Source organism: Argopecten irradians, chromosome 7, assembly GCF_041381155.1.
Source record: "Argopecten irradians isolate NY chromosome 7, Ai_NY, whole genome shotgun sequence".
NCBI classification, from domain to species: Eukaryota; Metazoa; Mollusca; class Bivalvia; order Pectinida; family Pectinidae; genus Argopecten; species Argopecten irradians.
Genome location: NC_091140.1, coordinates 37,317,293 through 37,335,400, shown reverse-complemented (window position 1 = coordinate 37,335,400; position 18,108 = coordinate 37,317,293). Strand labels below are relative to the sequence as shown.

At 32.8% G+C, this 18,108-nt stretch overlaps 1 protein-coding gene across 2 annotated transcripts; it reads left to right on the top strand.

Annotated features, from left to right (window-relative positions):
• The first annotated feature begins 576 nt into the window (after positions 1 to 576).
• LOC138328319 (transcriptional regulator ovo-like) lies at positions 577 to 13,228 on the top strand. Of its 2 annotated transcripts, none has more exons than XM_069275071.1 (5): positions 577 to 1,380; positions 8,846 to 9,330; positions 9,546 to 9,648; positions 9,958 to 10,134; positions 10,703 to 13,228. In XM_069275071.1, exons 1-5 carry the CDS (start codon positions 1,119 to 1,121, stop codon positions 10,993 to 10,995), a joined length of 1,320 nt encoding a protein of 439 aa, XP_069131172.1. In that variant the 5' UTR covers positions 577 to 1,118; the 3' UTR covers positions 10,996 to 13,228. The 2 variants fall into 2 exon arrangements, with proteins under 2 accessions (XP_069131172.1, XP_069131169.1); XM_069275068.1 differs by having other exon boundaries at positions 594 to 1,380; positions 9,955 to 10,134.
• The last annotated feature ends 4,880 nt before the right edge of the window (positions 13,229 to 18,108 follow it).

Here is an 18,108-nt window from a genome sequence, read left to right as displayed (position 1 = left end):
CATTATCCTGTTTCTTCAAATTTGTGTATTAAACTGAATGAATTAGCTGAGGTTCGTGAATTAGCTGATGTTCGTTAAAGTCATGTGCACTATTGTACTGTTTTAATAATTAATTACAGCCCCAGGATCATAAATATAATACTAGAAAAGCACAATTGGTAACTTTATAAATTGTATCACTGGTAATTCGTTACGCTGATTTGCATATTCAAAACCTTTATTTTGCAATAAACACAACAAAATGATTTTATACATTGTTGACAGCCTAACACAAACTAAGATCACAAGCCCATTCCCCAGAGTAGTCCTCTCGCATTCTAATCCACCACTTTAAACCTGTTGAAGGATGACGTTGGTGTCTTACATCAAACTTTACCCCTTTAACAGAAAACGTCCTATTTGAATAGGTTCTCACTGTCACAAAGTATCGCTCTTACGCCCCAGGAAAATAGCTGTGATTTACTACAAATGTTTCACAAACTGTTAAAGCGTCAAATCGGATGCAGAACTTCTTGAAATTCCTGCAATTGCCTACGGTATGTTGTATCTGAAATTGTATTACTTAAAATGAGGGGATAATCAATCTGTTAGATGTTCTTCAAGCTAACCAGGCGTGTACCCGAGCTTCGCATCATTCGTCAGTATATAATTTTGTCAGGTAGATGCGCACGCATTGATAACAAGTTTTTCTCAATGAATCTGTGATCTGACGTCACGCTCCAGTGATCACCATACACTAACGCTCCATACAAGGTGACAAGCAAACCGTTACCAAGCTCTTTCCTCAACTAGAAACAGTTTTAAAGCAGCCCTCACCCACCCTGTTTGTACAGTATTATAAATCAGCTAAAAGGACGGGTACTTGCTTCATCGCACCAGTATTTAACTGTTTGTATACCGGGTGGCTGTTCATATCTGTCATTGGACTTCATAGAGCAACGTCACCAGACTTCTTATGGGATGTACTTTAAATTTATTTTACATCAGATGCAAACATTTGTTTTATAATTCGTAAATATTTTGTTAAAGAGGAAAAAAACTTTTTTATCTTGTTAATAAAAGTGATGGGATATTTTTGATGAAGTGACATTTGTGTCTTTTGAAATAAACGTGACAATATGCCGAAGTCTTTCCTCGTTCGAAAGTATCTCAAGAAACAGCAACAGCAGCTGGAACAAAAGGAGAAGGAAGAACTACAGGCGCAACAGGAGGAACATATAGAGAACCTTGGGCTGAAGCCAAATGAGGAAGTTCACCAGCCTCGCCATATAGGAGAATCTGCAGCTGCTGCAGCCGAAACAAGACATGAGGCTATGGAAGTGTCATTATCCAGTCCTCCGGTGGTCGAGGGAGCTGAACTCAAACGAGAATCTGTTCAGGGTAAGTTAGGTGTTTGTTTATGTTCAATTGATCGATATGAACGGTATCTAAAACAAATAATGTATATGTATTACGCAATTTGTTATGGAGTTGAGTAAAAATTAAACATACAGCGTTAATAAGATGGTTAAGTATCAGAGCAAGGAACATTGTATTTAAATATGAATTTATAAATTTGCGATATTGTGAGAAGTAATAAATAATGAGAAAGACAAGAACATGAAATTAAAACCAAATTGATATAGTTTAATATCATTATTTATCTAAAAATAGTTTTGATAGACAGAAACAAAAGCTATGTAAAATCAAGTGTCATATTATATTGAAAAGAAAATATATCTTTGATTTGTTTCATTTCTGAAGCTAAAATCGAAGATGAATCGAAATATGAAAATATTTTGAATCTTATGATTGTTTTTTATAATTGCATAATGATGTAGGTCTGACATCCAGAGTATCATTTATCAATTTAATACTAGATAGTTTTCAGTTTAAACTAATGATAACTAGTCACTTTAACCTTATTAATGATTTTCTGTAAGATATATATATCAGTATTAGGTAATAAATAAGACCATGAGATGTATTTATGTCGTAATAAAATAAATCTCAACTGCTTTTAAACAAAGTGCATGATTAACATCGCAGTTTGCAATGTATCTAAACCAACGTCACGATTGTTGTTACAATTTCCGATAAAGACCCAAGGTCAGCGCAGAGTATCTCACGAAAAAAGTACATTTTTTCAGACGGTCTAGATCTCTTATCTCATAATGTTTTATCACAAAATACATCAATTTCTAAAACAAATAATCTAGTCGCTACGGATCATTACTTTGTAACCCATTCGTTGTTATCATACAATCGAGAGATCATTCGATCACAGATTTTCTCTCTGAATTGATAATTGTTTACATTTTTTGTTTGTTTTATTGGTGTTATAAGTAACAAATCAGATAATGTTATGGCGATTGTGTAGAAGTATACTAGTGGAGTAACCGGAAGAATGCGATGAGAGGACGCTCGATGATAATCGGACCAAGCCCTTCCCTGGTTTTGTTTCGTTTTTTATGAATTGTGAAAAAATCGTTTCAATGCCTTAGAAACCTGTTAAAAAGGGGTAAACTGATTTTACATTACCTACAAAGACCTTTAAATTTGACAATACGTTTTAGGGTTAAATGATACTTGATGACAACGCCAGCATAGTCTTGATAGCTTTCTTTACACTTGACCATGGTTCCACACCATCAGGCCTGGACAAAACATAGACAATTTGTAGCGATACAGAACGCAATTCGAGATGGGTAGTGTGAAGTTAGAGGGAGAAAAAAGCGCCCTGTCACTCCAGCAGGGTTCTATATGAGGTCTCTACTAATTGACCAATGGAACAAAAGCTCTACCATCGCCTTAAGAAAGTGCTAATTTGATACCAGACATTAGGGTTTTACAACAGCTTCTTCGGCAAGCATTGTAAGCTTAACGAACACTTCACACTTTAAAAACACGCATCCACAATGCTTAATTAAACAATTATTTGTACTCTAAAGAATTAGAACAAATACTTTTATTATGATGTTTTGTTATTAACTCGGGAAGTATTTCTAATAGTAAAACAAAACAGTTGTTTATCTTTCAAGCTTATGAGGTATTCATGAAACACATTTTCTAAACGACGAATCGTAGACATCTCCTTCCGGATTTAAAGTCTGGACAATACTGTCCAGCAGAGTATCAATATAGTTCCGGCTGTGTAGCGGTACTTAAATGAACAATCGAGGTCTTAGGCTGTAAGGTATAGGACAGAGTGGTACAACTCCCGTTAAACAGGTGCCTTATGTTTATGAAAAACTGTTCTTTATCACTATTATTAAGGCAAAAAATAAATTTTTAGATGATTTTTTTTTTGTGAATTTTGAAAAAAATGGCGGCAAATTCGAAATGCATCATTTACATGATAGAGAGTTTGATAAAAGAAATATTTCCTTAACATTTACCATTCATAAACAGGGTAAGATGTAGTTTTTTAATGTTTAAATCATATATTAGAAATTACTCGATTTTTGTATGACTATGTAAAATACGTTGAGTTATATATAATTTTACTTGTGTCTAAAATTAATTAATAAACGTACAGACAGAATGGCATTTTAAATTATCGGATACTTACAATGGTTAATTATACTATTGAAACATGTGTTTTTATAGCAGTGTGTAGCAACAGTTTTAGAAACCGGATACTTATACTAATACTTCTTGGATCACGGGATTCTTTTTCCATTGGCGGAGGAATTTTTTTGATGCGTGTTATATTAAAGGTAATTGTATTACATTTAAGCAGATTTACCTGTCCGTCTTTGTATGATGTTCTCATCGTCATAAAGAATCGCTTACAGAGATAATTTCAATGTAGATAATTATTCTTCTTTCCAGAAAATCACTGAATGTAAAATAGAATTGATGTAATCTTTTGTTTTTGAGATATGTAACATTTGAATACAAATAATTGGGATTATAAATCAATTAAAAAATACTATATGCAACAATATAATCAACGGTATTTACATGTATGCGTATTTTGAATTATGAATAAATGATGTCAATAATAAAATAGAAATAAAGAAAACGTGGCATTTAATTGAATATACCATAATTCAACTGTGGAATGCATACTGCGGGGGTGTATTATAAATGAGAAAAAAACTGGGAGTTGCTTCCCCTTTTCATAGTTTAAGAGACATTTTCTAACAGTTAAATTAAGATGAACTTACCACTCAATATATGATGTTCCTTTAGGCTATTTCTTATCTATATTTTAAAGAAAACCTCCTAATAAGGAAAAATCCTGTCAATGAAAGGGACCAGCATATCTACCTCAATTCCTTTACTTAATACCTACTATTTACCAGGTTAATGAGGCCAGATAGTGAAAGGAAAATATCAATCATTACCAACCACAGTCCAGTATGTTATTAGCATGGTGACATCGGAGATAGGCCATCAACCTATCGACACAAACTTATAATAACTAGCCACGGGCAAAGAAAACAGAAGTGATTGAAACTGGTTGCGGTAAATACGATAAAAATTGTTTTCAATAGTATCAAACACGAATCTTCCTCGGCTTGCGGCTATTTTGTTATGAATAGTGTCTTGTTTGAAATTTTCAAAGTTTCCGTTATTTTAAAGTTCAACACTGTTGATGAATAACTAGCGGACTGTAACAACATCAATACCAGCGGGGAAAATAAACAACGAGTTCTGGTAGCAAAATATTTGACAGAATGTTAGATAAACAATTGTCACAATTCTAGTTGTCTGAGCCTCTCTCTTCAAACAATGGCAGCGGAAGCTACTAGTTATATGTATGCTTAGTCTTAAATGAATAGAAAAAAATAACTTTTGTTTGAATTAGATACATTTTGTGTACGCTTCCTGTCGATAATACATTCTTTGTTAATAGCCAATAACGTGTTAAATAGCGATGAGGACATTCTCATCTCGTACAACAACTCACAAAAGGTAGTTGAAAGCTTACATAATCAAAACAACGGCCCCATATCAAGTTGTTGTTTCCGTACAAAACAATAGATACGTTATGTTAAGGGGAGTTAGGGTTAGAGTTCGTTTTATGTTTATTCTGCTGTCTTGTGATGAAATCACCGCAAGATGATACAAATAACAGTGACGTTTTACGGTACAGCTAATTATGTACTATATACACACAATTATCCGTGTACTCTTATGAGATGTCTCCCAAACACCGCCCTTCCAATACTGTTGTTGTTATAGCAACGGACATTTCTTTAGCATATTGTTTAGCGTTCTCTTATATTTTATGGTCTTTTTTTAAAATATTCATTTTATACGCGACATTACTTTTTACTTTTACTTGTTCATGAATTATTTAAAGAGTTCCTTCTGTATTATTACTTGTTTAATTTCTTGTGTATAACAAACGTTTTACTTAGTTTAAACATAATTTCATTTAACACCAATCGCATTTTTCTCTCAACATGTATAGATTTTATGTACTAAATTGCTTTATTATCAAGAAATAAATGATTGAGGAAGATTTGAATCCAGATTTGTATCAGAATTTCACATCTAACGGAACAAAATCAAATTATACAACTAAAATATGTTATTTCTCTTTATATATAAACTTTATAAAGTCTCTGGAGAACCAACTATTTAAAAATTACAACATGAAAAGTATCAAACTATAAATAAACTTGCATAATTGGTTATAAACGTTATTTTACTTTCCTTTATTTGAATTGGCAGTGTGCCAATTGTAACCGGTTTCCATGCTAACGGAGAGTAACAATGCATGTGATGTGAAATTGACCAAAGGAATGCGTTAGGGTTAAAGACTGACACAATAGGTATCAAGTGTGTACAAAACACGATTGTGGCGAGAAAATGAAGGTACCAGGTGTCCCCAAACACCTGTATAAAGACAATATCCGTTAGCAAATGTGACAAAAATGAGGTCAAAGCGTGCCCTTGTAGTGGCGAAAGTTCGGCAAGCCATGTAATTTGGTAACTTTTTCTTCACGGTATTTTTTTATAAGTTCAATATAGTATCTCCTTACCCGTATCACTTTCTTATTAAAGGAAAGGAATTATTAGTCAGATGGTTTCAAAATACTTCTATTTTATTTTAGTTGGCAATATTCACAACTCGAATTATTTTTATTCACTTTAAAAAAGTTACTTAAATACTACCGATTCTTCTTAACTATCTACGGCAGAGAAAAAAATGCAAAGTACATGAACACCGTTAAAATCAGTATGATTTTTATGGGAGACATACGATTGTGAAATCTTCCGTCTGAAAGAGTTACAGTCCATATGTATTTTGTGCCAATCATGAACTCCAACCCTTTCCGCTAAAAGTTCATCAGAAAATAGGAAAGCGAAGTAGGGATTAAATTGTTATACACCTGTGTTGGTGGTTTTAGACATCTCTATCAGAAATAATTACATTTACGTGCTTTTCAAAACATCGTCTTAACTGTTCAACAATCCGTTTCTGAATTCACTGTAAAGATAATTGGATGGTCGTGTTGAGGCTTAGGATTGATCTCAATAACACGTGGGGAATCACGGCACCTTGTCTAATCCCTGTCGTACGTAACAAAAGGGAGAGTATTGGACACGCTGAAGACCAATTTACTAGCTCTAAACCATGAATAGACAAGAGTAAAGAATGTTCATTGCGTGGCGCTATTTAATAAGTAACAGTTTTTCATGAATATTAATGGTATTTTTCCACATCTTGACCATTGGATAAACTTGTTTACATACGCAGTTTCAAGGTCCCCTGTTACCAAAGTGTCTTGAATAAGATTTAATTTAACAAGATACCGTAAAGAATATTGATCTTAAAAAAAACGATACGGCACATCGTCGTTCATGTTCATCGTAGAAAAAAATTAACCCTAAATGTTTCTTCGTACATCTGAAGTATTTTTGCAGAACCCGTATCTAGTAAATGTTAAGTGTTTAGTTTTCATTTTCATTCTATGACACACGTATCTCATATTACCTAACGCTTCTGATGGCGTTTTATAGTGCGCTGATTTTTGCAAATCATGGTACAGTACGTTTTTCTCGAAATGACTTTTAAATCCATAAAATGTATCATTTATTGTTATTTTAAGTGAGAATGACATATGACACAATCTATATCGTTTTTTTCTCTCTCAAAATTAAAAAAAAAATCTCAGAGACACTTTTCATAAAGCATTATACACTTTTAAAAATAGTTAAATGACATCGATATTAAAATGCGTTTTAAAACTCTTACCTTCTTTCCAACGGTCGACAACAGTTATCAGCGAACATTAGGGGTGTCAGTTTGAATATTAAAGCAGCACGATAAAATCTTGTATATTTGATATTTATGTTGATGGGGTCATTCGGGTGGGGCCCAATAGAACTTGTGTATAGTAATACCTCGGTAACCTGTAACTTCACACAAGCCAAACTGCGCCCACATACAGTTTGACATTTAATAAATGTGAATTATTACTTTCACAATATAACATTAATATGCACGTGAAAGTAATAGAAAGTATTAGCGTTCATAATTAACTTTTAGCTTTAGGTATCCGCTACATCTGCACCTAATGATATCCATGGTATGATGGGTATTTTTTATGAATATGATCATACAATTAAGGATATAATTAAATAATTAAAATTAAAACGTGAATGATGTTCTATCAATCAGTCACTTGTTTTAATGATTCAATTTATCTTTGCACTCGTAACCCCCCCTCCCCCTCCCCCTCCCCCTTTATATAAACAGGGTCATATCAATGTTTGCTTCTGATAAAAATCTCACAATATATATTATATGAAGGAAAGAGTCGAAATGACTTTGCTCAACCGTACTTTCACAAATTTTATAATCATATGTTTGCAAATACTATTAATCGTAGGTTTACTTCCATTACTGTCAATATTATCTATTATCGTTTTTGTGTAATCTGAACGAAAATAAAATTTCGTAATAAACAAATAAATTAATAAATAAATAATTGAATAAATAGATAAGTAAGCAATGTCATTAGCCTTGATTGCCCACCCATCCTGCGACATATCTGAAATTAGACATCAACTGAAGATGGATAAAGATTGATCTATCACTTAGACTTTCAGTCAAAATTGTCAGACCGTAGACCATCACATCTTGACATAGTGTTAAATAAATTATCCAACCTCATCGAGACCGTCTTGCAATGGTCCATTTACTGCCGGTGTGAGCGGGTTAATTGATAACTGATCTACACAACAGAGACTTTCTTATACTAAACAGTTAGAAGGTTGATTCAATGCCTTCCTTATTTGAGTCCTGTGGTGAAAACCATTGACTCCTAGAATCCCGTTCAGATACTAATCGTATGCTGAGAATAATCTCCATTGAAGGCTGCTATGATCAATTTAATCGAATCTTATCACATTGCGATAAGCTAATAAATGTCTTTGTTATACATCATAGCGGAAGACATTCTGCGTTCCGTGTCAAATATTGAATGAATCCTTAAGGAATCCCTGCTATATATTAAATAACGGACCGCTGCGATTTCTTAAAATATATAAGCATTGTTATTAACCGGAGACACAGGGGTTTTCTCATCTTATATCTAATCTCTTTATAGCATCGTTAATGGGTTGATCTCCTCGTTTGTATGAGTTGGACTTTAAACCACAGGGTGTACATTACAATGTAATAGGCTATTGTAATGACCATAAGGTAGCATTAATAAAATTAAACGATATTTAAATTACCAACACTTTATTGCCAAATATATGTAAACATCATTATCATGCATCCGTGTTCAAATTTAACCTAAATAGTTAATAGTTCTCTGTTATATTATACGGTTACTGTCTCGTATATGAAAGACAAATTCAAATTATATCAAAAACAACTTTTTTTTAACTTTTCCAGAAATAGAAAGAGAGCCTGACGCACCTAGAAGTTCACACGTGGTTCGAAAACCAAAGACACTCAAACTGCAACCATTCAGTCAAGGATATATGCCGAAAGATAGGATCGATCCTCGAATCAGCTATCCCTTTTCCCCAGTGTGTCACGAACAAAAATTATACAACTACATGCTACCATCGCCTGGTTCACTACATTGTGGAATGGGCATTGGCGACGCTCTTTCTCCACTTCCGGTTTATTCCTTCCGTCAGCATGAACTTGCCTCCCCTGGATCGCCAGTGACACCGGTCATAAGTCCCGTGCGTGAACAGGAACTAGATTTGTCAATGAAGGAAGTAAGACGGCAGCAGCAAGAGTTAGCGAGTCAAGAACGTCTCAAAACTTCCGGCTTCCCAAGCAATTCAGACAATTACCAGGCTAAAATGAAAGTTGAGCAAAAAAGCAATGTGAACCATGAACAATACCCCCCTTCATCTTTAATGAGGGTAAGCATAATAAACATTTTGAAACATAACCCCCATACTTTTGCATCATAACTGCTATTTTAGTTACAATTAACTTCATGTTCGATAAGAAACTCATTGAAATGCAATCTTTTTCCCCATTTTTTTATTTATAAAATTCACTATTGCAAATATAGTAGTGTGCATTACGAGTATAATTAATTCTAATTGCAAACTTAATATTTCTGTTGTTTTAGAGATCTCTTCTACAAGGTGTGGAACTTGTTAACGGTGGATACGGTATAAAGAATCCCCTCCTCGCCCACATTCGTATGGATGACGGAGCGACAGAGGAACTAGGTAAGTACCTAATTTATATACAAAATAATAACATTTAATGAATCTCTCTTTGTAGCATTCATAGGTAAATAGTTCGAGACGATTTAAAAATAGCAATAAAAAGTGAGGAAATGCTAGATGGGCATTCTGATTTCATATATTACTTTTAAAGAATTTGAATTTAATTATTTACATGAAATATCCAATTATTTATTATTCTATTTACCATGAAAGTAATTCACAATATCGCGTGATATCAGTACCTATGAATTAAGAAGTGTCAGCACAAAGCAAAATATTACTTATGTGTGTGTTGTCTATTTACAGCAGAACAGACAAAGGATGACAAATATGTATGCAAGGTCTGCAATAAGTCCTTCCAGCTGCAGAGACTGCTTAACAGACATCTCAAGTGCCACAGTGAAATCAAACGTTACTTGTGTACCTTCTGTGGCAAAGGATTCAACGACACATTTGATCTCAAACGGCACACAAGGACACATACAGGTAGGTGTCTTCTCTGTCCGTGATTCAGTAAGTTTTACTGCGTAAATTGTAATTTTCGTGGGTCAAAAAACTTCGCGAATTTAAATTTAACTAACTAAAGAAGACGTTTAATTTGAACTTATTGAAATATCGCGGTCGAACTATCAGGACATATATGCTTTGCTTATAATTCCACGGCTCGATTATTTGGGATTATAGCGATATCCCGCGCAAATAAAGCCCCACGAAAATTACCAGATTTGTATATATAATGTCTTAGTGTCATAAAAGTCAGTAATCATCATATATCTTTATATAAATGGATAAATATAAGCATTGATCAATTTTGATTCGGTATATTTTTGCAGTAAGTGCTTAATACAAATAAATTGTCCTGAGAACCGTTATGTGATTTTATTGTTAATGGTTATAGAATATATGGAAACATAAATCGGAGAGTCAAATTGGTATCGAGATCTCATTATCATCCGTCATCATTACGAAATACATCATAATTAACTGAGTTTATGGATAAATATCAATGGATTTTCGTTATAGGATTTATCGTGATGTTATCAATCTTTTCTAGGTGTAAGACCATACAAATGTGACCAGTGCGGAAAGGCTTTCACTCAACGATGCTCACTGGAATCCCATTGCAGAAAAGTCCACAATTCTAAGTTCGCCTTCGCATACAAGGAGCGCCGTAGGAAGTTGTACGTGTGTGAAGACTGCGGACATACCACGAGTGACCCCGGGATCCATTATGTTCACTTAAAAAACTTCCACCCACAAAGCCCTGTACTCATGAAATTCTATGATAAACGACAATTTAAATTCGCCGAGGAAAATAATTTGAGCCAGTGTGCGATGCAGTATTGAGGATTCTTGAACAGCAGTATCTGGTTGGCAATTTACAAATATGTGTAAAGAGTATGCATGGGTTCAAACGTTAATCTTCAACTAGGGTCATGAGTTCAATGCGCGCAAGGACACGAACTTCAAAATTTTCATGACGCAAGTTCATAAACATATGTGATTCAATCATGAGAGTGTTTTACAAACAATTGCAATATAGAAAATGTTGTGTTCAAAAGAAACCTATTATTACGTTAAATGTCAGATCTCAAGATAATATTCTTTACTAATTATTTTAAATAAATATATCAATAGTATATTGTTTATAATTGATAAATGTCTTGCTACTATTACAAACCGTGTATCATATTCATCATACTTATTATATGCAATGTACATACAATTTCTACCAAAGATTTTCTATAATATTTCTAAATATTCATAATTCCTGCCTGTTGTTAGATTAGAAACACTTTTAATACTCTTGTTATCATTTTCTACGAAAACATTAATTCTAAAAAAAATCTTACTGATTTCATAGATCTGTCATTGGAATTTTTTACTGCTCTTAATTGCCAATTCATGAATCAAAGGCAGTGCAGTCAAGCCTGTCAATGAAGACCACCCATAGGAGCATGAAAAAGTGGTCCTTATAGCCAAGTGCTATTTGTTTACAGGTCAAATCAAGTTGAAATTGGCCATTTTGGGACCATGAGAAAGTGGTCTTATTAAGCAGGTGGTCGTTATACAGAGGAGGTCGTTAAGAGAGGTTTGACTGTATTTGTACTGATATACAAATCTGAACGATATATTTCATTTTTCCATATTATGGTTTTGTCTTGCCTATTATTACTTTTATGTTATATTTTAAATGTATTTGTGCAATATTATAAGAATGGAAAGTTTCAAAGACTTTTAAGACACTGCCAATATTGACGGTAGATAGTGCTATATTGTAATATCTAAATGTATTGAATGAGTCATGTTCGTTATCAAGGGGTGGGAAGTTGGATGGAACGACACAGAAGAACGAGCAAACCTAGATAGTAAAAGATACGAATTTTGTATATAAGTAATTACGATATGCTCTGTTGATCCCTGTTAAACAAGAATAGTTTTGTATTACGTTCTTTTAACAATCAAACGAGAAACTTGCAATGTTTGTTGTGCTTCCTATCAGGACGCGCAAGGCAAGGCAAGGGACATACGATGCAATATAATGTTCTGAACTTATTTCATTCTCTAATTCACTCAATAAACTGTCGCCATTACAAACGACTATATCGCATAGCACATCTACTCGCATTGAAGTTATATGCTACTTATTTAATCCTGTTTTTATTTCAAACAGTTGAAATTCAAAAGAATCCTGATATGATTTATCGATGTAATGAAATTATCTTATTTCTATCGTCTTTAGTTAATTTTAATAATCAAACGAATATTTAGACATATTTAAGTTTTTTTTTCTAAAAGCGTTTTAGACATAGTCTTAAAAACAGCAAAAATACAACGACATAAATACTATGTGAAAATTATTGATTCTGAACGTGTTTTAAGGAATAGAAAAGTAAAAGTTTCCGTAGTTTTAATAATCCAGTATTTCGTATAGTGTTAGAAACTATTAAATACAAAATATAGTGTTCTGAGTGCAAAATGAAATGTACTGCATTTACCCTGGTTTGTTTTGAATACAGATGAGGATACACATCATGTACCGGGTGGCTTTCCTTCTGACAACGATAACAATCTCATAGGAAATGAATATGTTAAAATATAGCTATACAATATGCTTTATCAAGATAGATTTCTGTCAATTCAATATGCCAACATTTTATAATGGTATTATATCCGTAGCTGTGAATAGTGCTATGTCACTTACATAAAGAATTATCATATATAAACTTAATATGATTTTTTTTATTAAATATGAACCCTATTGGTATCTGTAAAGTGACAGACGGTTAACTTAAGTGATCATGATTATTCTAAAGAGCATGCCCATATTTGGTGCGATAAGAAAGCCTTAAGTGACAGTTTATACCTGTCATTAAAAAAACACCTGGAAAAGGAAACTGAACCGATTCACCTGGAATGTTTCCCCTTACAATGCAGGTTTACATGTACCTTTTATTTCAAGTTCATATTTATGCTTCCAAATGAAAGAAGAAAAACAACAGTTTTGAATATTTGGTGATCCCGGTCCGAAACTGATTGTGGCTTAATAAAAATTAATTTGAATCATAACTTTAAAAAATGTTTAAAAAAAAAACCACCTTCTTTTTTGTATATTTAAATCCGAAATAGTACTAAAATTAGATTTATTATTTACATAAATACTTTATCTATATATAGTGTATATAGTCCTATAGGTTCCTTTCAAAGTGCTATAGCTTTATTATATATAGTAATTATTATATGATATTTTAGATATATATACTTATAAAACTATATATTCATATATAATAGCAATATACTTTAGTTTTCTCAACTAAGTGCTGTACAAAGTCCGATCATTTTAACTTTTGATTATGATTGATATATATGATTTATTTTTAATAAACCCTTTTTTTACATATCTTGCCGATGTTAATGAAATAAATACAAACTATTGTTACATGCGAAATGTTTAATTGAAATAAATTCCAATGTTATTTATAACTGAGTGTTGGTTATTAATAATGTACATATGTTTCTATTGTGAAGAGACATGCATGAATGGACAGCAGGGATTGCAATACATGGATTATCAGAAATTCATATACATATATGACAAAAGAAGTATCTTATTTCTATCCACACAAACACACTCGCACACACACCTACCCTCACACTCACATACAACACACACTCACACATATATACACCCACATCGACACCCACACGCACATCCTTACACTCCTTCAAAAAGATTAACATTCTATGTATATGTAGAAAGACATCCTATGGCCATACCGATAGTTTCCCAATTAGGGGCCAGTTTCACGAACGTTCTTCACCATAAGGAAATCCCTTAACTTAAAATCCAGCATAGTAAAGAAGTTCCTAAACTTATGTTTTAAAGTTAAAGAAAGTTCCTTAACTAAGGGTTTTCCATAAATTCTGTAAATTATTGCTTTCCTGTGACGAGTTTTAAGTTTTGAAATGTCTTTAAGTTAAAGAACATTCGTAACACTGGGACAGTTGTTTTTTAATTTCATCACTTTTCCCCATTACGAAAAAAAACCATTACGTGTACTGTTCTAAATTTACAACTCAATTGGGTGCAAACGTAGATTATTTATGCTGTTATCAGGATACTGAATATCAACATACTTGTGCGTATGATTTATTTTAGCGTATTAGATTGGCGATTAGAGTTCTCGAAAAAAAATACGCGAAAAAGAAGATTGAACTGAAGTTCAATAGAGCTTAAAATCGCCAAATTAATTCGCTGTGGAAGTGTTGGCCATGAAAAAGCAAAATTACGTCGCCATGCCACGAAACATGAGTTGCATTAGAGTAATACTATCTCTACCGATACCACTTCTACGAAAGTCATGGAACACTCCGTTACCGCTTTGCTTGATCCGGCTTTGTCCATTGATGTTTACAAGGTTACCTGGCCTAAGCTTTGAATGGGGTGGTAGTGGTCATTTGATGGTCACATGGTAATTATAAAGTGCTACAATGGTTATGAATTCTATGCTAAAAAGCACGATTCGACAACGTGTTGATATGCAATTCAAATGCAAACAAGTAGGAATCGTCATAAATCAACTGGTGTGCACGTTTGCTAGCGGTTTGCACTACCGTATTGCACCGGAGTTTTCAATCAGTATGTAGCGTAGCCGAAGCGTATGGCAGTACTGCCGTCATACGTAATATCACGGAACCGCCAGTTTGTGTTACAAATCAGCACATTTGTGTAGTCTCATAATGTTCAGGATGGTTTGATGAAGTTGTAGTTATGGTTATGCACCTCGTGACTTATGTTGATCTATGTAATTTTTAAGGTAGTACTGTAACGAAAAAAACAGAATCTATAGACTTAGTACAAGTATATTGTTTTGATTTATACAGATGTGTTTAACAAAATTATGGTTCGAACCAGATCACTTTTACACCATATTTTTTAAGACGCTTTGTTCTTAATAAATGAAAAAAAAATGTGACAATTGAACAACCATGTGTTCAGTTTATCATAAAGATGTCGTAAATAACCACACAGGGATACTTTTTATCATGTCATGTACTTATAGTTATGATTCAATATACTGTATCTATCATTACCTATATCGCACTGGCATTTACATCATTATTTTAATGACTCGTTATTCCCTAGCGTGGTCTATCGCGGTATTGACGACATAGTCGAGTGCCTATCATACTCCCTACTGTTAGTATTCTGATAGCTGATAGAGGAAGCAATATGGCCGCCCCAATACAGCTGAGACTCGTCCCATTTAATGTAATGTTTCAAATTCAATTATTGTTAAAATGTTTCAGTTCAGTAGCAGATACGAACTGAACAAAATCATGATTACCAAATGGCAGAAATAATTTACTTCTTTTAACGATGCCATTTTTTCATATAAAATCCGCAAGATCATGAAGATAGAGAAAGATGTATTGCTAATTTTGTAGCGGTTTACTTCTTGAATAATCAGCTGCATTTGGGCGATGCTGAAAACTCATAAAAGATTTCCATCTGTTTTGCGTTGTTTGGTGTTTTTCTTTACGAAAGAATATGTAAATACTTTTGAAAAGCGTGGTGCTTGATGTGAAGGTCATCAAGATAATCAAGCGTATGAACACAGAGATACAAAGACCCATTAACTTATTCTGCTGTTTGGTAATGAATCAATCATAAGCGACTAATTGATAAAGTTTTGAAACAAAACATCAGTATCGTTGTGCTATAAAATGACAGTACAATCAATAACACATTTAAAACACATTATCGATATTTTTAATCGATCTGATTTTCCTCTTATTAATGAGATATGCTTATGTGTTTTTGCAACAAAATGAATATTTGTTTTAAATAGGTAATATATTTACATTTTCCTAGAACAATATTTTATGTTTCATTATCTTAATGTATACTTCATTAGTTCATAACGTGCCTTTCTCTCGTTTTTTCATTGGCTCAGCCCCCGGGCACTATTCAGCCATAGTCCCGGGACTATGGTTTCCCACAGAACTATGGTTTGGCGCGCTTTTTGCTACGCACGTCACATTGACGAAAATGACGTAACCGTTGTTATTTGCTCTGTTCACTGACAAACAAGCTGTGTGCGGACGACGTTTTGAAAAAAAAAGACCTCAAATGTCACGGTTTGGAAACTTGAATGTTGATGAATTTAAAAAAGAACAAACTAGTAAATTGAACTGAGTATTTCTGTCTTGAAAAAAGTATTTAGACCCCTCCGACCATGATATCTCTACAACAGACCTAACGTTAGACGTGGTCGCACTCGTGTCAATAAATTGTTATTGTTATCGTACATAATATGTTTGTCCAATCACTTTTTCAATTCGTTATGTACTTCAAACATTATTACCTTCTTTTGAGGGCACTATGGTCTAACAGTATTGTTTATTGATGGCATAATACCCTCGCCTCCAGCTCTGGTACTAACCTATCCCTCGACAACACTATAAGACCAGGGTGCCCTCAGAAGAAAGGCAATAATATATAAATGGTATTTGTAATGATGAAACTCACTCTGGTATATCAAATTTTGTACTTAACATGTTCTTAACATATGCTCATTTTTTTTTTTTTTTTTTTTATAAAAACTTTTAAACTAGAACAATATTTCATAATTTGCTATTTTAATTTCAATGTTTATTGTAGTGAAATTGAGACTGGTATCGAACGTTATAACGCTATTTAGAGATGTATGTCCGATAACAATGCCACTAGTATCGCCTAAACAATGGTCCAAGGGACGTAGCTCTTACTGAAACATAAAACAAAAGACGTCGCTCATCCATAGCATGATGTTGTACAGAACAGAAAACTATAGTCTTTTGTATAAATCACTCCCATACAATTATGTATGGTTAATCAAATATTCTTTAATATATTAGTTTCTTTACTTCTAACATTTATTTTCAATTATTGGATGTGATATTACAAAACTGGCTGTGGTGTTTGGATTTTGATTTTTAGTTGTTTAGAAATTGTTCTAATACTTTTTTAAAGCAAAATAGTTTCTATATTATATCGAAATTAATTTAATTCCAATATTAGATTTGCATGCAAAACACGATATATATGCAATATGATAAAAGATATGTTTTTAAATTATAACAGAATGAAAAATGCTTTGCTCTAGATTTACAATTGATGTTGGTAATTGTTTTAAAGAACTTTTATATGTATTGCTGAAGTGTCTGTATTGATATTATTTTTGTCTTATAAATAGATGCTAATACCGATAGATATGTTTCGATCAGCAAAATGTATTAAACTACATTATATAAATTTCAAGTACACATATTTACGTGCTTTGTATATTAATTATAAATATTACACATATGTATTAAAAAAATATTAAATACTCTAGTCTTTTCAGTTTTACATTAAAATTTCATTCTTTATTTCATTTTTTTTTTTTTTTTTTTTTTTTGTAATTGTATATTCTCTGTGGAGATCATTAAGTAATTAGTGTGTTAATTCATACACACACACACCAATTTCTGCCAAAACTTTTTTATACAACAAATAAGTTATACTAGCATCGTGTCGCCCTTAATATACGCCAGACAGTCGCCGACCGTTGTTTTTATCCTTAATATATCTCTAAATTGTGATCATTTTAATATGTTATTGCAGTCAAAATTCTTCTAATAGACAGATGTAAAATTAATTCATTGCTAACTCGCATGTTAACTCGTTTGCTGTTTCTTATATTTATTGCTTCTTAAAACTCTTTCAAACTTATTACCATTTGTGTAATATCCACCTAAGAGAAGAATCGTAAAACTTGCACTAGTATTTATGATATGTTTTATGCGTTAATTGATCATGATGATAAAACAATAAAAGGGAAATAATAAACGAAATAACACATTTTGTAATAAATAAATTGTATATTCCCTTAACGAGCGATTGCAAAAATCCATGAAACGTTTTTTCTTTGTCCC

Coding starts and splice junctions, on each gene's coding strand:
- LOC138328319 (XM_069275068.1), top strand. CDS start 1,119: ATGCCGAAGTCTTTCCTCGTTCGAAAGTATCTCAAGAAACAGCAACAG. Junction 9,331..9,545: donor CCCCTTCATCTTTAATGAGG/GTAAGCATAATA, acceptor CTGTTGTTTTAG/AGATCTCTTCTACAAGGTGT. Junction 9,649..9,954: donor CGGAGCGACAGAGGAACTAG/GTAAGTACCTAA, acceptor GTCTATTTACAG/CAGAACAGACAAAGGATGAC.